The sequence below is a fragment of the Bos grunniens genome, chromosome 6 (genome assembly GCF_055505025.1).
Source record: "Bos grunniens cultivar Pamir isolate PY7600 chromosome 6, Bosgru_T2T1.0, whole genome shotgun sequence".
In the NCBI taxonomy this organism is placed as follows: domain Eukaryota; kingdom Metazoa; phylum Chordata; class Mammalia; order Artiodactyla; family Bovidae; genus Bos; species Bos grunniens.
In genome coordinates, this window is record NC_141170.1 from 28,507,101 (window position 1) to 28,533,830 (window position 26,730).

The 26,730-nt window shown below is 39.6% G+C and overlaps 1 protein-coding gene across 12 annotated transcripts in view; it reads right to left on the minus strand.

Moving 5' to 3' along the window:
• The window catches only part of MTHFD2L (methylenetetrahydrofolate dehydrogenase (NADP+ dependent) 2 like), a 152,471-nt gene that overhangs the window by 73,073 nt on the left and 52,668 nt on the right, over positions 1–26,730 (minus strand). For all 12 annotated transcript variants that reach the window (XM_086405402.1, XM_086405394.1, XM_086405398.1 and 9 more), the window contains one exon: positions 11,968–12,060. In XM_086405402.1, the coding sequence (XP_086261528.1) occupies positions 11,968–12,060 (93 nt within the window). The remainder of the gene's footprint in view (positions 1–11,967; positions 12,061–26,730) is intronic.

A 26,730-nucleotide genomic window follows, 5' to 3' on the forward strand; every position in this document is an offset into this window, starting at 1 on the left:
AGCAGATCAGGCTCAGAAAACAGATAATCAGACCATACAGTACTGAGAAAATCATTTGTTCCTATTTTTACAAAGCATTTAACCAATAAATAGGCATGAGAAATGCAGGTACTGAAATTAGGCTGTCTCTGATGAAAAAAATTATTTGACAGTAAAATAGGCTGTGAGAATTAAGACTGGAAAAAGCAGGTCCACTGGGAAACTTAACCAAACTATATAATGGAAATCAAATGCATTGAATGATAGAGAATAATTATGACAAATTTACTGTGAACATAACAGAAACACAAGCATGAACATAAAATATAAGCTGTGAGAAACATTTATTAATGATTTTTAAGTATCTATGTGGAAAGATTCAACATTTATGAATTTAAGATAATCATTCTGTTTTTAGAGTATAATTTTGTCTCTACTATACGAGTGTGACATAACTATGCAATCTACACAACTTTGCTATAAAAAAGTTGTTTGATAACACTTGTGTAAAGCATAAAATATGCCTTAATATTATTAATATGTAAAATTTAAATACATCAGGCTAACATGGGATGATATGGAATGTCTTTATTTAAAAACTCTTAAACATCACATTGTGAATTTTGAAGTGTAACAAAATAATAAAAGAGGAAGAGAATGGAATTGATTATATAAATACTTGTCTTGTCTAAACAAACTCATGTCTAGTACCATTGACACTAATGACTTCCAAACTTGTCAGTCCAGATTAGAGTTCTCTTCCTAACCCCAAATCCACATATATCAGGCCTCTACTGGATTTCTCCACCTCAATATACTGTGAGTGTTTCGAACTCAACAAGTTCAAATGAGATTCATCATCACCTCTCATCCTCTCATTTCTCCACACAAATCTTACTTCCTTTCTGCATGCTCTCCCTTGTTAACAGTAACACCATATGCCCAGGATCCAAAGCCAGAAAGATTAGTCTACTTTTTCTTTCTCTGTCTGATTTTCAACTATTATATTAGTTTAGAACCACATCAATGCTACTCCCAACCACATCCCTGCCCATGGGCTACCAGGGTAACCCTTCAAAAATTTAAATATCATCATGTTATTCCAATGTTTACACCTATTTAAAGTTTACCCTTTCCCCAACCCTTCACCCCTGGTAACGATAAGTTTGTTCTTTAAGTGTGTGAGTCTGTTTTGTAAATAAGTGCATTTGTATCTTTTTTTTTTTTTGGAATCTGCATTTAAGTGATATCATGAAATATTTGTCTTTCTCCATCTGAATCAGGGAGTTTGGAATTGACATGCACACACTACTATATTTAAAATGGATAATCCACGAGGACCTACCGTATAGCACAGGGGACTCTTCAATATTATTTAACAATCTAAATGGGGAAAGAGTGCAGGAGACACAGGTTTGATCGCTTGGTGGGGAAGATCCTCTGCAGGAGGAAATGGCAACCCACTCCAGTATTCTTGTCTCGAGAATCTCATGGACAGAGGAGCCTGGCAGGCTGCAGTCCACGGGGTCACAAAGAGTCAGACACAACTGAGTGATTATGGACACACACTATATGTAAAGTAGATAATCAACCAGGACTTGCTGTATAGCACAAGGAACTCTACTCAGGACTCTGTAATAACCTATATGGAAAAAGAACCCGACTACATACATGTATATGTGTAACTGAATCACTTTGCTGAGCACCTGAAACTATGACAACGGGGTTAATCACCCGCACTACAACAGAAAACAAAAGCCAAAAAGAAACAATAAAGGGAGTCCTTCAGGTTAAGAGAAAATGATATGAGAGATGAGCTAAAAAGAAACAATAAAGGGAATCCTTCAGGTTAAGAGAAAATGATATGAGAGATGAGAAATACATGCATAGTTATGAAATAGTTTTCTTGTTAAAATTTATTTTAAATATAATTGACTATTTAGCAAATGTAACAGCAACGTATCATGGGGTTTACTACTATACACAAGGAAAATGTACAACAGTAGCGCACAAGATGGAAGGGGAAAACGTAAGCATGTTTTTGTAAGTTTCTTACATTAAAAGTGAAGTGGTGTGTTACAAAAATAAATAAAGTTTAATCCATAACTGACAGGATAAAATCCAAATCTCTTCATTTATTTTGCTGTCTGGCTCTTTCAGAATGCTGTTTCATCTTTCACCACTCACAGAGAAGCATCATTTTGAAAGAGTTAACATTTTAACATTCAAGAAATCAGTCCTGAATATTCATTGGAATCATTGATGCTGAAGCTGAAACTCCAATACTTTGGTCACCTGATGCGAAGAACTGACTCATTTGAAAAGACCCTGATGCTGGAAAAGATTGAAGGCAGGAGGAGAAGGGGACGACAGGATGAGATTGTCGGATGGCATCATCGACTTGATGAACATGGGTTTGAGTAAGTTACGGGAGGTTACGGGAGTTGTGATGGACAGGGAAGCCTGGTGTGCTACAGTCCATGGGGTCGCAAAGAGCTGGACATGACTGAGTGACTGGACTGAACTGAACATTTTCTGATATATGCACAGTGTTTTACTGGAGTAGAAAATAGCACCCCATTCAAGAATTCTTGCTAGCAAGGTTCAACGGTCAGAGGAGCCAAGTGGGCTACAATCCATGGGGTCACAAAGAACCAGCCATGACTGAGAAATCAAGCACACACACATGCACACACACACAGTATTTTACAGCTTTAAGCTTCCAGAAGGCCCCTTCCCTTTGATTCTTCCAAGGGAATTACTGTTCACTCTGTGGGATGGGACCCCCACTCAGTCATTTCGCCTTCAGGGTCAGTGAAACATAGCTGTCACTCCTCCTCAGTGACACATCCTCTGTCTCTGTCTGTCTGTCTGTCTCTCTTTCTCTGTTTTTCTCCATCTTTGTCTGTGTGTCTCTGTGCCTCTTGGTCTTTGTCTCTCTATCTCTCTACTATCTGTCTTTCTGTGTCTCTCTTTAATAGATAACCAGACATAAACATATCTATCCACAAATACTTCTAATACTGTATCAGCAAGCTGTATTATACTAATTTGTACATCTTTCTCCTCTGCTAGGCTCTGAATTTCCCAAAAGCTGAATCTATAATTTATGTATCTTTGTTTTCCAGCACCTGATGGAGGGCAAAATTAATATCTGTTGAAAGAAAGAATGAGCCTGAGGAAATATGTACAGATTTATTTCTGTACAGCACTACAGCACTTTTTACAATTGCAGTAAAATGGAAATAACATACATATCCATCAACAGAAAACGGATGCTCAGTCAACTGAGTATTATTTAACTAGCACTGCATGTATTTATATGGGCAAATCTCCAAAGCATGATGTTAACCAGAACAAAGCAAGTTGCAGAAACGTACAGCATGTAGAAATTGAAAACACAACAATATTTAGATATGACAAACCTGATTGATGCTTGCAACATTGTTCTTTTGCTATATTTAAAAAGCACATTTTAAATATTTAATGATATAAAATGTTTAAAGACATGCCATAAAAACATAACAAAGTAATAACTCCAACCAGGGACTGAACCCAGGCCTTGGCAATGAGACTGTGGAGTTCTAACCACTGGACCACCAGGAAATTCCCAAGGCCTGTGCTTTTTACACTACTCTATAGCATTGAAAATAATTGAAAAAAAATTGAGATAAATGACAAATTTAGGAAAGCAGAAAGGAATTCTAAATGCAGAAACAGAGGCCAAAGGGGACAAGATAATCAGAAATAGGATACAAGAAGAACAGTAGCTTCAGTGAGACCGTGAAATGGGTGAGCATTCATTCAGGAAGCACCCAGGACTGAGAGTGAGCAAACTCCTCTCCCGAGTTGCATGAACTTCAGATGGTCCAGTAGAGTATTTCCATGCCCCACCCCTTGGAACTTCCTGCCATCGTGAAATTTACTAACCTGGCTTCAAGGAGGAGGAAACCTACCAGAGGGAAAGCTCTGAGCCTAGGATGTTGTGTAATGGGAGTGTGTCTAAAACTTGATAATATGATGGGAGAAGCAGTAGAAAGAAGTTAGTTGGTCAGCTTGCATTTTATGACAAGTAAGTATGAATATTCCAAATTACTGAATTGCTCATTTATCCTGCTTTATATTACAGTGTCCATCATTAAAAGTGTTGCAATATAGACGCTTCAGTTATGACTGTGAAGGTTCATACATCATGCTGGCGGAGAGAGCTTAGTGGACAAAACACCAGCTTTCACCGGCTATGACACTCTGCAGCCAGAAGTTAATATGCTCGTGGCATTGACTCAGCAGCTCATCTTCTGAATGAAGCTAATTCCACAGACTTTACTCAGATGGGTGGAGGGTCCTTCGGACAATGTCTGGGGAAAACATTGCCTATCTTGTCTGGATAATCAAGATTCCTACGACTTTTACAAACTAAAGACTTCCCCCAGCTTCCTGTAAGCATGAGATGCAGGTGAGCCAAAGGCTTTGTCCATATTCTTAAAACTGGGTCCTTAATCTGGCTACTTTCCCCTATTTTATCATTATCTTACACAAAGCCAATTTAGCCTTCCCCTAAACTACTTCTTTATATTTTTATTTTTAAAATTCGTTTTATATTGGAGTATAGTTGATTTACAATGCTGTGTTAGTTTCAGGTGTACAGCAAGGTGACTCATTTATGCATATACATATATCTATTCTTTTCAGATTCTTTTTCCATATAGGTTATTACAGAGTATTGAGTAGAGTTCCTTGTGCTTTACAGTAAGTCCTGGTTGATTATCTATTTTACACAGAGTGTGTGTGCTTAGTAACTCAGTTGTGTCTAACTCTTTGTGACCCCGTGGACTACAGCCTGCCAGGCTCCTCTGTCCATGGGATTCTCAAGGCAAGAACACTGGAGTGGGTTGCCATTTGCTCCTCCAGAGGATCTTCCTGATCCAGGAATTCAAACCTGCATCTCCTTTGTCTCCTGCATTGCAGGCAATTTCTTTACCCACTGAGCCATGTTAATCCCAACCTTCTAATTTATCCCTCCCCCTTATCTTTCTCCTTTCTTACTATATTTTAGATGTCTATCATAGTCTCCTTATTTTCTTCATCCTGCTCTAAGTTTTGATCTTAATAATTTTATGCCCAACCTAGATAGCATATTGAAAAGCAGAGACATTACTTTGCCAACAAGGGTCCATCTAGTCAAGGCTATGGTTTGTCCAGTGGTCATGTATGGATGTGAGAGTTGGACTGTGGAGAAAGCTGAGTGCCGAAGAATTGATGCTTTTGAACTGTGGTGTTGGAGAAGACTCTTGAGAGTCCCTTGGACTGCAAGGAGATCCAACCAGTCCATTCTGAAGGAGATCAGCCCTGGGATTTCTTTGGAAGGAATGATGCTAAAGCTGAAACTCCAGTACTTTGGCCACCTCATGCGAGGAGTTGACTCATTGGAAAAGACTCTGATGTTGGGAGGGATTGGGGGGCAGAAGGAGAAGGGGACAACAGAGGATGAGATGGTTAGATGGCATCACTGACTCAATGGACCTGGGTCTGAGTGAACTCCGGGAGTTGGTGATGGACAGGAAGGCCTGGCATGCTGCGATTCATGGGGTCGCAAAGAGTCGGACACGACTGAGTGACTGAACTGAACTGAATCTTTAAAATAAATCCATTCATCTACCTAGTGACATGAACTGATTTTTTATAAACACATCTTTCACTTTTATGGCTTTATCAATTTACAATGACAAAGTAGGAAGTTTAGTAGTCATAAAAATAATGTTATCTCTAAGCAAATCAACCAATATCTTAGACTAACAATTTCATCCTTATAAAAGTATTCTTACATATTTATCAGCTAAGTTTATATCAATTTGAAGAAATCCTTGCTCCAATTGTAATCTCAAGATTACACAATTATAGTACACATTTACTGAGTACCACTATGGGTCAGATACTGTTCTAAGCACTTGGCTAGAAAAAGAGCCAACAACAACAAAACCCAGCCTTGTCCCTGCTCTAGTCTAGTGAAGGTGACAGACAACCATACACAGGTGTTGAGTGCTATAAGCATGGTACAGGAAAATACCCTAGAAACAGACTCATGCTTCCTGTGAACTCAGCGGTAGCTATAGAGACTTGAACTTCTTATTTCTAAATGCAGTTTGACAATGTGATTTTCATATTTGAGTTTCTGTGTGTTAGTCACTCATTCATGTCCTGACTCTTTGCGACCTCATGGATTGTAGCCCACAAGGCTCCTCTGTCCATGGAATTCTCCAGGCAAGAATACTGGAGTGGGTAGCCATTCCCTTTTCCAGGGAATCTTCCCGACCCAGGGATCGAACCTTTGCCTCATTATGTCTCCTGCATTGGCAGGCAGGTTCTTTACCACGAGTGCTACTTGGGAAGCAGTCTGACGATCTGATTTTCAAGTCTGAGCTTCTAAATTAGTCCAATTCTTGATTTTTGAAAGTAGATATTTAAAAGGTAAGGGATGCATAGTTAAACCTATGGGAATTTGAGAAACTGGAGGGGTGAGGTTAATATAAGCTAATTTTATTCATGCCCCAGGATATTCACAAAATGATTTCCTTTTTTCCCTTTTTCTTGTTCAAGCCCATTCTGAGATTTCATCACTACATTCTGTACTGTCATTTCTCAAACATTATTAAACTTTCTGATACATTACGCCCTGTTCCTCCTTCTACTGTTCCCAACCTTTAGATGCAACTGCTTCCACATATGCTGACATCTTCCTTATGATAACAATCCAGCCCTCCCTGTTTCAGCAACTCTGCTATTAGATCACTATCTCCTTCTTTAATACCCACTGCTAATTGTATTTGTGTGTTCCCCACACATGATGATGCGGTCATTTTAGAAATATTTCTTTCTTATCGTCTGGTTATATGGAATTTCTTTTTTACATTAATTTATACTTTACCGTCATTTACTAATATCTACATATTTTACCCTTAAATCTCCAGGTGTTTATTAAGGAAGTGAAAATGTAGCAATCTATAGTTATTTCTTATAATTCTCAATTTTCTTCCCAGAAATTTCCCATTATCCAAATATTTATTTCTTGGGGATGATGGGAGGACTTTGTATAGGGCAGTCTTCCAGCTTTCAGAATACTTTAGTATCTATTAATAGTTGGAGGCATTAGGACTAGAATATAAGGCAGGAGCAAGACCAGATTGCACTGCTTTCATTCAAAATGTCTTCCCCCTCAGAATAAGGATGGAGTGTGTCCAGCTGGCTGTTTGCAGTAGCTGCACACCTGACTGGCGCCCTCTGTTGGTAAAAGGCTATCCTGAGCAGGATGGCTGCAGCTTCTAGAGTCTCCACAGAGGCTCTACCGCTAGGGGTCTGAGTACCTTCTGGCTTGGTGGTTCAGAGGGTGAAGAATCAGCCTACAATGCAAGAGACCTGGGTTAGATCCCTGGGTGGGGAAGATCCTCTGGAGAAAGGAATGGCTACCCACTCCAGTATTCTTGCCTGGAGAATTCCATGGACAGAGGAGCCCGACAGGCTACTGTTCAAGCAGTTCAAAAGAGTCGGACATGACCGATGGACTAACACTTTCACTTGTTCATTTTATATAGGCTTGGCTCCTCCTTTCCCTTCTCTTATTTTCCTTTGTCTTTTTCTGTCTTATTTTTAACCCCTGTATTCAGTTCTGATTTGTTGTTTTTGTTCACTCAGTCATATCTGACTCTGCGACCCCATAGACCGCAGCATGCCAGGATTCCCTGTCCTCCACCATCTCCTGGAGCTTGCTCAAACTCATGTCCATTGAGTCGGTGATGCCATCCAACCATCTTGTCCTCTGTCGTCCCCTTCTCCTCCTGCCCTCAATCTTTCTCAGCATCAGGGTCTTTTCAAATGAGTCAGCTCTTCCCATCAGGTGGCCAAAGTACTGTAGCTTCAGCTTCAGCATCATTCCTTCCAATGAACATTCAGGATTGATTTCCTTTAGGATTGACTGGTTTGATCTCCTTGCAGTCCAAGGGACTCTCTAGAGTCTTCTCCAACACCATAGTTTGAAAGCATCAATTCTTAGGTGCTCAGCCTTACTTATAGTCCAACTCTCACATCCATACATGACTACTGGAAAAAACACAGTTTTGACTAGATGGACTTTTGTTGGCAAAGTAATGTCTCTGCTTTTTAATATGCTGTCTAGGTTTGTCATAGCTTTTCTTTCAAGAAGCAAGCATCTTTTAATGTCATAGCTGCAGACACTACCTGCAGTGATTTTGTATCCCCCCGAAATAAATTCTCTCACTGTTTCCGTTGTTTTCCCATCTATTTGCCATTAACTGATGGGATGGGATGCCATGATCTTAGTTTTCTGAATGTTGAGTTTTAAGCCAACTTTTTCACTCTCCTCTTTCTCCTTTATCAAAAGGCTTTTTAGTTCACCCTGCCGTAAGGGTGGTGTCATCACATATCTGAGGTTATTGATATATCTCCCGGCAATCTTGATTCCAGCTTGTGCTTCATCCAGCTCAGCACTTCACATGATGTACTCTGCACAGAAGTTAAACAAGCAGGGTGACAACATACAGCCTTGATGTACTCCTTTCCCAGTTTGGAACCAGTCAGTTGTTCCATGTCTGGTTCTATCTGTTGTTTCTCCACCTGAATACAGGTTTCTTGGGAGATAGGCAAGGTGGTCTGGTATTCCCATCTCTTTCAGAATTTTCCACAGTTTGTTGTGATTCACACAGTCAAAGGCTTTAGCATAGTAAATGAAGAAGTAGAAGTAGATGTTTTCTGGAACTCTCTTGCTTTTTCTATGATCTAATGGATGTTGGTAATTTTATCTCTTGTTCCTTTGCCTTTTACAAAGTTCTGATTTAAGCCTTTACAAAGGAGCATACGGTGAGTCCATAGCAGGAACTCAAGAACGTATACTTGTGACATAAGCTTTGATTTAGTCACAAAGAATGTCAGTGGTTCTGAAAAGAGGATTTTGATCACACATTTGTCATTTTTTTATCAAAATTTAAAAAAACATGAACTGAATGAACACTGAGGGATGTTACTCCACTACAATAAAATATGCATTTAATGTCATAATTGGTAAATGGGAAATGAGTTCAATGGTGAAACAGTCTTTACAAGTTGGTAATACTGGAGCCCAGATAATTACCATGATGTGATCACTGACCTAGAGCCAGACATCCTGGAATGTGAAGTCAAGTGGGCCTTAGAAAGCATCACTACGAACAAAGCTAGTGGAGGTGATGGAATTCCAGTTGAGCTATTTCAAATTCTGAAAGATGATGCTGTGAAAGTGCTGCACTCAACATGCCAGCAAATTTGGAAAACTCAGCAGTGGCCACAGGACTGGAAAAGGTCAGTTTTCATTCCAATCCCAAAGAAAGGCAATGCCAAAGAATGCTCAAACTATCGCACAATTGCACTCATCTCACACGCGAGTAAAGTAATGCTCAAAATTCTCCAAGCCAGGCTTCAGCAATACATGAACAGTGAACTTCCTGATGTTCAAGCTGGTTTTAGAAAAGGCAGAGGAACCAGAGATCAAATTGCCAACATCCGCTGGGTCATGAAAAAAGCAAGAGAGTTCCAGGAAAACATGTATTTCTGCTTTATTGACTATGCCAAAGCTTTTGACTGTGTGGATCACAATAAACTGTGGAAAATTCTGAAAGAGATGGGAATACCAGACCACCTGACCTGCTATGCAGAAACCTCTATGCAGGTCAGGAAGCAACAGTTAGAACTGGACATGGAACAACAGACTGGTTTCAAATAGGAAAAGGGGTACATCAAGGCTGTATATTATCACCCTGCTTATTTAACTTATATGCAGAGTACATCATGAGAAATGCTGGACTGGAAGAAACACAAGCTGGAATCAAGATTGCCGGGAGAAATATCCATAACCTCAGATATGCAGATGACACCACCCTTATGGCAGAAAGTGAAGAGGAACTCAAAAGCCTCTTGATGAAAGTGAAAGAGGAGAGTGAAAAAGTTGGCTTAAAGTTCAACATTCAGAAAATGAAGATCATGGCATCTGGTCCCATCACTTCATGGGAAATAGATGGGGAAACAGTGGAAACAGTGTCAGACTTTATTTTTTTGGGCTCCAAAATCACTGCAGATGGTGACTGCAGCCATGAAATTAAAAGATGCTTACTCCTTGGAAGGAAAGTTATGACCAACCTAGACAGCATATTCAAAAGCAGAGACATTACTTTGCCAACAAAGGTCTGTCTAGTCAAGGCTATGGTTTTTCCTGTGGTCATGTATGGATGTGAGAGTTGGACTGTGAAGAAGGCTGAGCGCCAAAGAATTGATGCTTTTGAACTGTGGTGTTGGAGAAGACTCATGAGAGTCCCTTGGACTGCAAGGAGATCCAACCAGTCCATTCTGAAGGAGATCAGCCCTGGGATTTCTTTGGAAGGAATGATGCTGAAGCTGAAACTCCAGTACTTTGGCCACCTCAGGTGAAGAGTTGACTCATTGGAAAAGACTCTGATGCTGGGAGGGATTGGGGACAGGAAGAGAAGGGGACAACAGAGGATGATATGGCTGGATGGCATCACTGACTTGATGGACGTGGGTCTGGGTGAACTCCGGGAGTTGGTGATGGACAGGGAGGCCTGGCGTGCTGAGATTCATGGGGTCGCGAAGAGTGGGACACGACTGAGCCACTGAACTTAACTGAACTGAATACTGGAGCCAACAGCACCTTTTAAAGATAACGTAATTTCATTCTGTCTAAAGTTAGAGATAAACCGGGAAGATCGCTCTAATTTCTCTCTGCTCACCAAATCCTGAAAGTGGTGTGTGAACCCTAGTATTTCTAAAAAGGAGTCGGTATTTGTCTCTGCTAATATATCAGCTGCTGCACAGCATTTTACTTAATGTTGACCTATGGTATACAAACTTTTATTGCCTCTCTAAACATCTGATGTCTTAGTTGTGTCAACTCAGTTCAAAAATTTGCATTTGATATCTCTTGAATATAATTTTTCAGAAAAACAGGAAATGTGATTAGCTTTACCAGTTTACTGGTGACTTCATGAAAATGTAATATTTCTATTTTTACTCTACAAAGAGGCAAATTACTCCACCTGGAATCATCACATATATATTCTGAGTTCCAGAGAAGGGTCTATATTATTTAAAAAGTGAGTTAAACTTGATTGAAACTAATTTAAACTATTATCATTCTCTTCATCAAACTCAATTTCTTCTGGAACTTTTACCCTCCCTTTGTAGTTTGTAAATATTCAACAATTTAACTGTAAAGTCTTGAAATTATCAGTAACATCTAATTGATAAACAAAGTGAAAAATGCCCCCATTCAAGCCTTGGATAAAACAAGAAGAGTCACAGTTGTCTGTAATGCAGAAATACTACATGGCAAGAGTAAAGCTAGAAGTGAAGGGTAGAATTACTTTGTACGTTTGAATATAAAACAAATGAAGGGAAAATTGAGATTCATTAAATAGAAGTGCATAACTACTCTCTCTGTTTCTACTCTTACTGTTCTAGAATCAATTCTCCTTGACACAATATAAGTAATATTTTAAAAACATAAGCCAAACCATATTGATCTTTTGCTCACAGCCATCCTTGGCTTATATGAAAGTCCGTGGAGGGTTTACAAGATCCTACATGAGGTAGCCCTGACTACCTTTTCAACAGCATTTCCTACCAGTCTCCTCTTAACTTATTCATGTTTGGAACCAATTACACCTTCAAAGTAATTGTCAAAGTACACGTTCATTCTTGTGCTTAATCTGTTATTCCAAAGACTGTTTTGGTTTCCCATAATGAAGTAACAAATGCTAACACAGGCATAATGGACCAATATCATGATTACCAAAAGACAGAATGGAAGTTAGTTGTACATATACCTAATTCTTCCAAGAAGCTATTCTTATAGACATGTCAGCAACCAGGGAAGGAATTAGTCTGCTGATGTGACATTTCAACAAATAACAGGCACTGAAGACTTACCTGCAGCAACTATGATAACATCTGCCAACAGAGTATGGATCTTCAGTTGCTCTTTGGGGGTATATCTGTGAGCTATTGTCACAGTTGCATCACCTGGAATGCAGAATAACTTCTATTAGTAATTACTGAGTTTTTTTTTTTTTTATGAGGCTTCAATTCTAGAGGAGTTCCAGTAACATCCTAAGAATAGTAAAATTGCTTTGAAATTATCAAAACACTTTGCAAGCAAAAGCTAGATATGGAAATCTAGTGACTCAAAATATTGCACCCTTCAGTTGACCAGTAGAAAGTCAAATGAGACCAAATGAAAGAATGTGCTGTTCATTATAGGAGATTTCCAAGTAGAGTCCAAGAAACCAAGGATTTGAAAGTTTTATATTGACAGGCCAATACATAGAGCAGGGCACACTCACTGGCTTGATAATAAGATATATAAATATTGAAAGCAACAAAGTAAGTGCAGTGAAAATGGGACAGTGTGCTGTGGAAACACAGGTGAGAGAGTGATTTGCCTCACTTCATGGCAAATGAAAGGGGAAAAAGTGGAAGCAATGGCAGGTTTTATTTTCTTGGGCTTCAAAATCACTGTAGATGGTGACTGAAGACATGAAATTAAAAGATGCTTGCTCCTTGGAAGGAAAGCTATGACCAACCTAGACAGTGTATTAAAAAGCAGAGACATCATCTTGCCTACAAAGATCCATATGGTCAAAGCTACGGTTTTTCCAGTAGTCACGTATGGATTTGAGAGTTGGACCATAAAGAAGGCTGAAGAATGGAGGCTTTCAAATTGTGGTCCTGGAGAAGACTCTTGAGAGTCCTTTGGAGAGTAAGGAGATCAAAGTAGTCAATCGTAAGGGAAATCAACCCTGAATACTCATTGGAAGGATTGATGCTGAAGCTGAAGCTCCTGTACTTTGGCCACCTGATACAAAGAGCTGACTCATTGGAAAAGACCCTGATGCTGGGAAAGACTGAAGGAAAAAGGAGAAGGAGGTAGCAGAGGATGAGATGATTAGATAGCATCACTGACTCAGTGTACATGAATTTGAGCAAACTCCTGGAGAGACTAAAGGACAGGGAAGCCTGGTGTGCAGCAGTCCACGAAGTCACAAAGAGTCAGAAACAACAACAGCTGAGGAGATGTCAAAGAAGGCTTCCTAAAGGAGTCAAACACATTTTTAGCTCATGAAGTATGAACAAGAGTATACTAATCAGGGAAAGAATAAAAGGGCATTTCAAGTCAAAAGGATAGCAGGAAAAAGTGGATCAACTTTGAAATTATATGTTCAGGAAATGATGACATGGTCTAGGATATAACAGGAAGTACTCCATGCTTTAATAAAGTGATGTAGGAATAAGACGAGTTGGCAGTATGAGGGATACCAGAGCTTAATGTGTGAGCCAAGGAAAGGGAAGGAGAGAAAGGCAGTGATGAGAGCAGTTAAAGGAAGGACTTCCAGTAAGAACATGGATGTGTTAAACAGGATCTTCTATCTGCTCCTCCCAGATAACATGCAAAATTACCCAGTTAATGACAACAACAAAAACTGTACAATCCTTCTTTTTAGCAAAAGTAGAAGACATATTTTTCACAGACTCCAAAAATACGTAACAGTACCCAGGTGCGCAGAGTTAGTAGATATCACACAGGGAGAAAGGCAGAAAGAAGTTCAAACAATAACAAAATGGCCAGTAGTGATGGATCTCTGAAAAATGATTACAAAAATATACTTCCTGAAGGTGAAGGAGGTCATAGCAAATTGCAAAATCTCTCTCTCCTATTGCATGTAGGAATAAAGGCAGAAGAAGCCCTCTTGCACCTCACATAGTTCACAGTGAATGGTAACACAAAGACTCGGAGGAGCCGTTTGAGAAGGAAATGGTTTGACTCTGTGAAGGTGGTGAAGAAAAAAATCTGAAGGCTGCCCAGAATATCCTCCCCAAACCCTAGCAGAAGTATCTTGCAAACATCAGATTCAAGAAAATCCAACTCACTTCATGATAAGTAATCTAAAAAAGGACTTTAAACAGTATCCATAATACTATATAGGGGCTTCCCTGATGGCTCAAGACCTTCTAGACTAATATCCAAAAAAGATGTCCTTTTCATTATAGGGGACTGGAATGCAGAAGTAGGAAGTCAAGAAAGACCTGGAGTAACAGGCAAATTTGGCCTTGGAGTACAGAATGAGGCAGGGCAAAGGCTAATAGAGTTCTGCCAAGTGAATGCACTGGTCATAGCAAACACCCTCTTCCAACAACACAAGACAAGACTCTACACATGACATCATCAGATGGTCGACACCGAAATGAGATTGATTATATTCTTTGCAGCCAAAGATGGAGAAGCTCTATACAGTCAGCAAAAACAAGACTGGGAGCTGACTGTGGCTCGGATCATGAACTCCTTATTGACAAATTCAGACTTAAATTGAATAAAGTGGAGAAAACCACTAGACCATTCAGGTATGACCTAAATCAAATCCCTTATGACTATACAGTGGAAGTGAGAAATAGATTTAATGGACTAGATCTGATAGACAGAATGCCTGATGAACTATGGATGGAGGTTTGTGTCATTGTAGAGGAGACAGGAATCAAGACCATCCCCAAGAAAAAGAAATGCAAAAAAGCAAAATGGCTGCCTGAAGAGGCCTTACAAATAGCTGTGCAAAGAAGGGAAGTGAAAAGCAAAGGAGAAAAGGAAAGATATACCCATTTGAATGCAGAGTTTCAAAGAATAACAAGGAGAGATAAGAAAGCCTTCCTCAGTGATCAATGCAAAGAAATAGAGGAAAACAACAAAATGGGACAGACTAGAGATCTCTTCAAGAAAATTAGACACCAAGGGAACATTTCATGCAAAGATGGGCTCGATAAAGGAAAGAAATGGTAGGGAACTAACGGAAGCAGAAGATATTAAAAGAGGTGGCAAGAATACACAGAAGAACTGTACAAAAAAGATCTTCATGACCCAGATGATCACGATGGTGTGATCACTCACCTAAGGCCAGACATCCTGGAATGTGAAGTCAAGTGGGCCTTAGGAAGCATCACTATGAACAAAGCTAGTGGAGGTGATGGAATTCCAGTGGAGCTACTTCAAATCCTGGAAGATGATGCTGTGAAAGTGCTGCACTCAATATGCCAGCAAATTTAGAAACCTCAGCAGTGGCCACAGGACTGGAAAAGGTCAGTTTTCATTCCAATCCCAAAGAAAGGCAATGCCAAAGAATGCTCAAACTAACACACAATTCCATTCATCTCACACGCTAGTAAAGTAATGCTTAAAATTCTCCAAGCCAGGCTTCAGCAATACATGAACTGTGAACTTCCAGATGTTCAAGCTGTTTTTAGAAAAGGCAGAGGAACCAGAGGTCAAATTGCCAACATCCACTGGATCATCAAAAAAGCAGGAGAGTTCCAGAAAAATATCTATTTCTGTTTTATTGACTACGTCAAAGCCTTTGACTGTGTGGATCATAATAAACTGTGGAAAATTCTTCAAGAAGTGGGAATACCAGACCACCTGACCTGCCTCTTGAGAAACCTATATGCAGGTCAGGAAGCAACAGTTAGAACTGGACATGGAACAACAGACTGGTTCCAAATAGGAAAAGGAGTATGTCAAGGTTGTATATTGTCACCCTGCTTATTTAACTTCTATGCAGAGTACATCATGAGAAACGCTGGGCTGGAGGAAGCACAAGCTGGAATAAAGATTTCCAGGAGAAATATTAATAACCTCAGATATGCAGATGATACCACCCTTATGGCAGAAAGTGAAGAGGAACTAAAGAGGTTCTTGATGAAAGTCAAAGAAGAGAGTGAAAAAGTTGGCTTAAAGCTCAACATTCAGAAAACTAAGTTCATGGCATCTGGTCCCATCACTTCATGGGAAATAGATGGGGAAACAGTAGAATCAGTGGCTGACTTTATTTTTCTGTGCTCCAAAATCACTGCAGATGGTGACTGTAGCCATGAAATCAAAAGACGCTTACTCCCTGGAAGGAAAGTTATGACCAACCTAGACAGCATATTAAAAAGCAGAGACATTACTTTGCCAACAAAGGTCCGTCTAGTCAAGGCTATGGTTTTTCCAGTGGTCATGTATGGATGTGAGAGTTGGACTATAAAGAAGGCTGAGCGCTGAAGACTTGATGCTTTTGAACTGTGGTGTTAGAGAAGACTCTTGAGATACCCTTGTACTGCAAGGAGATCCAACCAGTCCATTCTAAAGGAGATCAGTCCTGGGTGTTCATTGGAAAGATTGATTTTGAAGCTTAAACTCTAATATTTTGGCTACCTGATGCAAAGAGCTGGCTCATTTGAAAAGACCCTGATACTGGGAAAGATTGAGGGCAGAAGGAGAAGGGGACGACAGAGGATGAGATGGTTGATGGCATCATTGATTCAATGGACATGGGTTTGGGTGAACTCTGGGAGTTGGTGATGGACAGGGAGGCCAGGTGTGCTGCAGTTCATGGGGTCGCAGAGAGTCGGACACGACTGAGCGACTGAACTGAACTAAACCAATGAATCAGAATCTATCTGCAATGCAGGGGACCCAGGTTTGATCCCAGGGTTGGGAAGATCCCCTGGAGAAGGCAATGGCAACCCAATCCAGTATTCTTGTCTGGAGAATTCCATGGACAGAGGAGCCTGGCCGGCCACAGTCCACTGGGGTCACAAAGAGTCGGATACAACTGAGCCACTAACACTTTCATAATACTATATATACGGATCAGCCCTGGGGAATTTTGATATTAGTGGTTGTTGCATGACTGTACATTTGTCTAAATTCATGGAACTAAATACCAAAAAAAGTGAATTTTACTCTATGTAACTGTTTAAATAAATTTTATTCTATGCAAATGTTTAAGTAAACAAAAATGCCCGACACAAGGTCAAAACACCAAAAAATAATTTTAAGAATTTACCAACAAAGTAATAAACTCAACAGAAAAATGTTATGGAAACGTTGAATGCTATGACCAAACACAATGCCAAACTCTTGCTAGAACACATTGCCACTCATAATTCACGATTTGAATGATCAGTGCTTGAGTTACCAAGACAAATAGAATTCTTATTAATGGTAAGCTGGATGACAATATAAAACCTATTCTAAGGCAATGGCACTCCAGTACTCTTGCCTGGAAAATCCCATGGACAGAGGAGCCTGTTGAGCTGCAGTCCATGGGGTCGCTAAGAGTCGGGCACGACTGAGCAATTTCACTTTCACTTTCTTGCATTGGAGAAGGAAATGGCAACCCACTCCAGTGTTCTTGCCTGGAGAATCCCAGGGATGGGGGAGCCTGGTGGGCTGCCATCTATGGGGTCGCACAGAGTCGGACACGACTGAAGTGACTTAGCAGCAGCAGCACTGTTAAAAAATCAACTTAGCAATTTTTATTATTTTATTTTATTGCTGATTTTAGCACAATTTTCCCTTAATAATGATGAATCTTGTTTGTGATGGAGTCACTCATTCTTTCTTCAATCACTGCACTGTTAGTCACCCCATGCCTGCTTCCATAATTCTGCTCTCTTGACTCCCACAAGACTGAGCTCCTTTTTTCTTCCAAATTCCTTTGCCATTTCTATCCTCTCCTTGTCACCTATTTCCCAAGGTTCTATGATTTTCCATTCCATACCATTTCCCTTGGAACATATGAATGGCTCCTATACCTTTAGAAGTGATATTTTCTCATATGACTTCCAAACAGACTCTGTTAACTCTATTCTTATTCTTTTACTCAAGATCTACTTGTCCAAGTGCCACACATAAATATAAATAGAGGATACATGAACTAAAACCCAAATTCCTTCACTCATTGTGTCCTCCTTCATGTCTGCAAATGCCACTGCAAACCTGCTATCCTGCCTATGTTATCTACTCTTATAATGGCACCACCTTCCTTGGTATTTTCTGCCCAGAAACTTGGCATCATCTATGAAGTCCCTCCTCCCTTCACCATCAACTGGGGTCTAACATCACAAAGTCTAGTTAGAACAGAAGCCGTGTCCTTTGTATCAGTTTTCTTTTCAAAGTCTTGCTCAGTATCTTGCATATACTGAGAGAATTCTCAGTAGCTATTTATTAAACAAATATTATTAAAGACATGTAGTTACTAAAAGTAAGTACAAGCTGTAAACAGTCAACATATGTAAAGTATATGTTTAGAACCATCCCCAGGCACCAGAATTATGAAGCATCCTCCCATCTCTATCTTAATACAGTTTTCCTATGTTTAGAAAACTTCCCTTAGGTGTTAACAGCCCACTCAAGCATTCTCTTGTTCCAAATGAGAGACCCCTGGGACTTCCCTGGTGGTCTAGTGGATAAGACTCTATGTTCCCAATGAAGGGGCCCGGGCTCAATCCCTGGTCAGGGAACTAAATCCCACATGCCACAACTAAGCCTGTGTGCTGCAATTGCCGAGCCCACCTGTGGCAAGTAGAGAAGTGCACGCACCACAGCCAACAGCCCGAGTGCCCTGAGTGGGTCAATGAAGATCCAGCACAGCCAAAAAAATAATAATTAAAAAACCACCAAATGAGAGCATCCCAAATCCTTGCAAAAACCAAAATTAAAACCAAAATGAAACCAAAACCTCCCACTTCATCATTACTAATGATTTCATTAAGGAACTGAGTGATACATAGTTCAGTGAGTTATATACACATATTATTAACAACCTATAAAGCTTCAAGCAAAAGAAAAAAAATTGAGATAAATTTCAATCACCATGGAAAGATCTTTTAGATAACTCCACTTCTTAATTAATACTATCTAGTTAATTTATTTTTTAACTCCTGACTGTGGCTAGGAATAGTCATGTCAATATCAAAGTCTTTTTTAAACTTGATGGATCCGTTTCTGACTGTTGCACAAACTATGGGAAGGTTTTTAACCTACTATTCATTAGAGTATATGATGACAGCAAAAGAGAAGTGAACCAAGGGAGTTAAAAATAAATGTGTTCAAATAATGCCTCAGACTCTTCTGCATTTGCCCTTGGATACCTGTTCCTGGAGGGACTCCTGTGGTGGTCTGGTTGTCCTCTGGTTAAGACTCCATGCTCCCAATGCAGGGGACCAGGTTTGATCCCTGACAGAGGAACTAGATCCCATATGCCACAATTCAAGATCCTGCATGCTGCAGCTAGAAGATCGAGCATGCCACAACTAAGACAGCACAGCCAAATCAATAAAGAAAAAATATTTTGAACGTCCCTGGTGGCTCAGCTGGTAACAAACCTGCCTGCCAGTGCAGGTAGATGCAAGAGATGCAGGTTCGATCCCTGAGTCATGAAGATCCCGTGGAGAAGGAAATGGCAACCCCCTCTAGTATTCTTGCCTGGAGAATCCAATGGACAGAGGAACCTGGCAGGCTACAGTCCATGGGTTCACAAAACGTTGGGCACAATTTAGTGACTAAACAACAAAACCCTATCCCTTTTCCTAAGAACTAGCTGTCCTAACCCTACTCTTATTTGACCTGTCTTACTCAGCATTGTGAAAATTTCGTCATTTCTGTTTTCAATTCTGGTGTTCCATCACTTTTCTTCAGTGAATTCCAGGGCTTGCTGCAGCTAGTCACCTCTAGTGCCTTAGCTTTTTCCCTAGGATAATCAGAACCAACAAGTTACCACAGCCACTCCACAGAATGATGCATATCTTTGACACTCAGATGACTTTTTCTCACACTCAGTTTTATCCTCTTAGTGTGCATATGATAACAGCCTGGGCTCAGGCCTCCTTTTCTCTATCACACAAATCTAGGTAAAAATGTTTTATAAGAAGAGTCTTAAGCAACTTTATTGTGCCTAGTGTTTTACATCATATTTGTAAGATATAATAAGAACGAAAGACTGAGGACCTATCTCCTAGAATCATAGAGCTCTGTTAGAACTTAATAATTAGCTGCTGGGCAAGAAATGCTTCTGACTATATAAGAGTCTGCAGTCAATCCAGGATTATTCACTGGGAGCCAGCCCCCTGCGCAATCTTCTAGGCTATCATTGCCTCTGTGATTTATGCAAAATTGCAGATTGTAGCAAAGGGTTGGTGCTAACTAACACAGAGTGCCAACTGAGGAAATAATTTTTGAGGTTAGAAATGCTAAGACAACACAATATGATTCATTTTAGAGTATCATTTTTTTTGTTAGAATTACCTAAATGAGGGATTTACTTTTGTCAGGCATTTCATTTATTCAACAACCAAGAAATAATCCCAGGGCCATGCCAAGTAATGGAGACACACAATTCTCTACTCTCACATAAAAACAGATCTGTGAATCGGAACTGTAATACAGTGTGATAATTCCACATTAAAAGGAGATATAAGTTACAGAACTGGCAGAGAGAACCATGATCTACTTTAGCTAAGAACCACACAGGGGCACTTAAAGCTCTTAGAGACAGATTCTTAATGTGAGCAGGAATTTAGCTTGCTTCTGCTTCAATTCCCTTATGCTTTTCCTATCTTTTCCAACTAATAAGTTATTTTCCATAAAAATAATTATGGGTATTTTATTTAGCTCAAACTGTTAGAAAGTCCTTCATATAATAGCAAAACTCTACCTTTTTGCTATGATCCTAGATCTATCTTCCTCAACAACACAGGGCAAGTCTCATCTTCTTTATCCATAAGGCAAATCTTCAAACCTGTATGTTTGTGCCTGCATCAGCAGATGAAGCAAAATGGCAAATCCAGTAGGAGCTAGAATCTCACACGTAGGGTATTGCTTTGTCAGCTTCTCTGGATAAGGGAAAATTGCATCATTCCTGATACATTTAACTTATACCAGGGTCTGGCTTAAGGGAAAAAATCAAGGAAATAGCAAAGAAGGAAAACTTCTTTTTGTCAAGAAGGAAAACTCAGTACTCATCAACAGAACAGCACTATATAGAAAAATGAAGCCTGAGTTCTGTTTTAAGACAAATGACTCCAGAGGCCTAAAGGTTCTGAATTTGAATATATATTTCTTTCTCTCTTCATAAGCTGCTATTTTATATCTTTAAGCATGAAACAGAAAAACAAAACCCTTTCTACTAAGAAATGCTCCATGGAAGCTACATGGGCAGAACCAAAGCATATATGATAAAAACAACCCTTATGGAAGAACTTACTACACAACTAGCACTGTTCTAGTTATATATATTAACTCATAACAATCCTCACCAAACACTGTAAGTGTATTTTTTGTGAGGTTGAAACTAACATTATTTACATTATATAAATGAGAAAAGTGAGAAAACACAAAGATCCCATAATTTGTCCAAGGTCATAAATCTATATAAGAGCCAGAATTCAAACTGATCCAGTCCAGCTCTTGAGGCCAAGCTCCTCGTCACTTCACTGCACAGCCTCCACATGGGACAGAAAGGAAAGGAGGTCCGAGCAGTAGAAGCAGAGCTGGCACACACTGTGTTTTCACTTTGGTCAGCAGAATAGCATTTCTGGGATTATGCTGATACTAGGGAGGCCAGGGAGGGATCTCGATGACTCGATGATCTCTTTTTCCTTAGGCATAAAGTCTGCCTTCAAATCCCACCCAGAATACACCGGTAGTACTGATGAGAGCACATCTGACGGAAAACATGTGCCTCTAACACAAAAAAAGACAGTTTAGGCTTTAATTTTTGTGTGTACTCAGTTGATCTACTGTCTCTGACTCTTCATGACCCGATGGACTGTGGCCCTACCAGGCTCCTTTGTCCATGACATTTTCCAGGGAGGAATACTGGAGTAGGTTGCCATTTCCTCCTCCAGGGGATCTTCTTGTAAAATAATCTCTAGCCAATTTTTCCAAGTGGGAAGCAAGGAGATCAAAACAGTCAATCCTAAAGGAAATCAATCCTGAATATTCACTGGATGCTGAAGCTGAAGCTCCAATACTTTGGTCACCTGATGTAAAGAGCTGACTCACTGGAAAATACCCTGATGCTGGGAAAGATTGAAGGCAGGAGGAGAAGGGGAGGACAGAGGATGAGATGGTTAGATAGGATCACCAACTCAATGGACATGAGTTTGGGCAGGTTTTGGGAGATGGTGAAGGACAGGGAAGCCTGGCGCACTGCAGTCATGGGGTCGCAAAGAGTTGGACATGACTTAGTGACTGAACAACAACAACAATTTTCCTAGATCTTAAAATAATATTGTACTCTCTTGGCTCCTGAATTCCATTTACTATAAGTTTTTTGTTTCAATTTCAGCTGCTTTTTATTTAAATAACTTTAGATGTAGTTACAGAGCACTCAGATCTAAGCCTTCTTTTCATATTTTAAATGGGCCAGACTTTAACCTGGCATCTGGTCAAGACTAGGCTGGTTTGATTTGCTGTTTATCAGTCTGTCAGTTATCTTTCAAACACTTTGGGTTGCTAGGTGGATGCAAACTAAGGAATATGGTTTCACATTTAGTCAAATACCATTTCAATCTCACTCCTTTTACGTCTATCTCAAATTTCTTTTGTGAGAAAGAGTATTAGGAAAGACTTACTGAATCATAACCACCTATTGCTCTAGATAATTAAAAATATATGCCCCTGGTTTCAGCCAAAAATTATTGAATTTAACTCATGGACTCATCATCCAACAAAGATAAGACATAAATGAGCAAATAAGTCTATAATAAAAATTTACATAAGAATAAATGCTATGAGTTAAGAAGCACAGAATAAGTGAATAAAGAGCAACAGGATAGGTGCTATTTTGATAAGGTGGTCAGGTGCAGCCTGTGGAGATAACATCTGAACAGAAACCAGAAGTAGTGAGGAAATAAATTATGTAAATAATTACAAAAAAGAGCACTGTAGGCAAAAGGAAAGCCAAGAACAAAGATCTGACACATGAGCATGTACGACATGTTCTAGGAAAGCAAAAGGCAGGTGTGGCTGGAGGGTAGTGAGGAAGCTAAGAATGGTGAAGTGAAGTGAAAGTTGCTTCGTGACCCCATGGACCATACAGTCCATGGAACTCTCTAGGCCAGAATACCAGAGTGGGTAGCCTTTCCCTTCTCCAGGGGATCTTCCCAACCCAGGGATCGAACCCAGGTCTCCCATGGAGATAACACCTGAACAGAAACCAGAAGGAGTGAGGAAATAAGTTACTCAAATGACTACATAAAAGAGCATTCTAGGCAAAAGGAAAGCCAAGAGCAAAGATCTGACACATGGACATGTACGGCATGTTCTAGGAAAGCAAAAGGTAGGTGTGGCTGGAGAGTAGTGAGGAAGGTAAGTGGTAGGAAATGAGTAAGGAGACATAGGTCGGGTCATGTAATATCTTGCATATGACAGCAAGGGATTTGGCTTCTATTCTGGCATTTTGTTGCTGTGAGTATTAAGGGAAGCCACCAATGACTGAGACACACCACTTGGAAAATAGACTGGATGTGGGAGATGGGACAAAGGCAGATGTAAATTTTATAAAATGTGTACATTTTATAGTGTGAGATAATGGCTTACTGACCTAGGGACTTATTATTGAATGTGATGAGATCATAGGTATGTTTTGCACAGATTGCTAATGGATAAGATAGGGAATGTGAGAGAGAGAAGTCAAGGATGGCCTGAGCAACTAGGTGAATCGATGGTGACATTTACTAAGATGATGAGGACTATGGGGAGTAAAATTAAGAGTGAAGGTTTGTATTTGGTAATTTTGAGATCCCTGTGGACCATTCAAGTGGAGCTGTCAAGTGGACAGTGGTTACATGGCTGTAGAGCACAGGGGTGATACAGGTGGATTTAAAGTTATGAGGATGGTATTTGCAGAGACATGGATGGACCTAGAGGCTGTCTCACAGAGTGAAATAAGTCAGAAAAAGAAAAACAAACATCATACATTAACGCATATCTGTGGAATCTAGAAAAATGGTATAGATGAGCTTATTTGCAAAGTATAAATACACAGATAAAGAGAACAAACATATGGACACCAAACTAGGGGGAGGGTGGGATGAATTGGGAAATTGGGAGATTGACACATATATGTACTATTGATACTATGTATAAAATAGATAACTAATGAGAACCTACTATATAGCACAAGAAACTTTACCCAAGGCTCTGTGGTAAGCTAAGTGGGAAAGAATCCGAAAAAGAGGGGGTACATATAACCATATAGCTGATCCACTTTGCTGTACAGCAGAAACTAACACAACACTGTAAAGCAACTATACTATAATAAAAATTAATTTAAAACATTAAAAAATGAAGCTATGAGGCTAGGGAAAAAATGCCTACAGAATGACTCTGGAATAGGAAGTGAAGTCCTGGACTCATTCCAATGTTTTGAGCTTCATCCTCAATTACTATCATTGTGTTAGATTCTTTTATGAAGCTTTATAAAAAATGCTGATATTCAGATCCTCCTCACAAAGACTCTGATATAATTGTTCTGCACTGGGTTCAGGTGGCTACATTTTCAAAAGCCGTCAGATGATACTAGTGGACAGCTAAAGTTGAGAACACTGGTTTAGAAGTCGGGAAGAAGAGAATGACTCAGAAACTGAGAATCAGAAGAAATGTATGAGTGAGATCAGAGAAATACATGCCAGTGGTAGCTTTGACCTATGCTAAACAATAAAAGAAATAACTCTATAAAATATGACCATTTCATTAAATTAAAAAGCATTATGAACATTACTCAGTCCATTCCTAGTTCCCTGCTTATAAGGAATTTAGGAGAAATTACTCTTTGGTTTTAAAATCAGAAAATGTTTTATTTATTCTGAGCATGTGTTTATTTTTAATCCTAAAGACACTTAATTGGGTAACTAGTCATTTTGTTTTCCTGCTAAAAAGCTCACAGAATGAAATTACTGACCCTAATACAGAAAGTGTAGTTTAGACCCAATTAAATTCACCAAACATATATTTAGTGACAGTATATAAACTGCAGTGTGCTTGGCCAGGGAAAATATCCATGAAGATTTAATGATGTTTTTATATAGTAGCTTTATTTTTATTAAAATTATTTATTATAAATTTATAATAAATTTATAATTTATAGTAGCCTATTTTTAATAGTAGCTTTATTCATAACTCCATTTTAGTTTCAGGTCTTATTTCTCCTTTTTCTTAACTACTTCTCATTTGCATTGTGATTTGTGTATTGTTGTGGACCACTTTAAATACTTTTTAGAGCAAGCACACTATAATAGCTAATATGAACTGAACACTGAGTTTCAGGGAAATACAGGAACACAGGATGCACTCAGGCAATATGATCAGAGCACCGAGTCTCATTAACACGAGGCTCTCCTGCTCCAGGAGTCCAACTTTACCTGTCAAGATTGCAACTATGGAGAGAACAAGTTGCTGATTACAAATGAAAATATTGGCTTTGGAGTCATATTTTTGGGTTTATTTTCCTATTAGTAGGGATAAAATTTGTTAAATCATCCACATGAATCAATTCCCCAGGTGACCAAATTCCTCATGCTACCAAGCTGCCGGGTCAGGATTGATGGTAGTATTCATGATTGTGAAACAGATTTTAAGCTATATATACATAAAAAAAAGAAAGGCAATCAGACCCTCCCAACCCCTAGCCAAAATGAGGTACCGAACTCAGTCATGGGACAAAGGCTAAGTAAAGTGTTACCCTTTGCTTTCTAGTTGTTTTGGCTGGGAGATGTGTGTATGAGGTCTATTTGTTAAAGCTTTATATAATTTTTGCATTTATTTTCTTTCTTCCAAGATTAACAGATGAAAATAAACTGAGGAATCTTACTACGATGTCTGCTTTTGCAAACTTGCTTATAAGGGCATAGTGTTAGTCACTCAGCCATGTCCAATTCTTTGTGACCCAAAGACTGTAGCCTGCCAGGCCCCTCTGTCCATGGAATGCTCTAAGGCAAGAATACTGGAGCAAATTGCCATATCTTTCTTTAGGGGATCACCACAACCTAGGGATCGAACCTGGGTCTCCTGCCTTGTAAGCAGGTTCTTTACCAGATAGTAAGAGCTACCAGGAAAGCCTTAAAAGACCATAGACTGATGCTAAATAAGTTTTCTCAAGGTCCTGAAATTGACAGTGAAAAATGCAGACATCTTGAAGAACAACATCCTGCTTATTGCCCTATTCGTCCTCTGTGTGGAAAAAGGCTAGATCTCTGGGGTATATCAGTACATATATAGCAAATATATAGATACAAATATGGCAACTATAAATATACATTCAGTTCAGTTCAGTTGCTCAGTCATGTCCAACTCTTTGTGACCCCATGGACTGCAGCACGCCAGGCCTCCCTGTCTATCACCAACTCTCAGAGCTTACTCAAATTCATGTCCATCGAGTCAGTGATGCCATCCAGCCATCTCATCCTCTGTCGTCCCCTTCTCCTCCGCCTTCAATCTTTCCCAGCATCAGGGTCTTTTCTAGTGACTCAGTTCTTTGCATCAGGTGGCCAAAGTATTGGAGTTTCAGCTTCAACATCAGTCCTTCTGATGAATATTCTGGACTGGTCTCCTTGAGGTTAGACTAGTTGGATCTCCTTGTAGTCCAAGGGACTCTCAAGAGTCTTCTCCAACACCACAGTTCAAAAGTATCAATTATTCGGCACTCTGCTTTCTTTATACTCCAACTCTCACATCCATACATGACTACTAGAAAAATCCTAACTTTGACTAGATGGACCTTTGTTGGCAAAGTAATGTCTCTACTTTTTAATATCCTGTCTAGGTTGATCGGCTTCCCTGGTGGTTCAGATGGTAAAGCGTCTGCCCGCAATGTGGGAGAC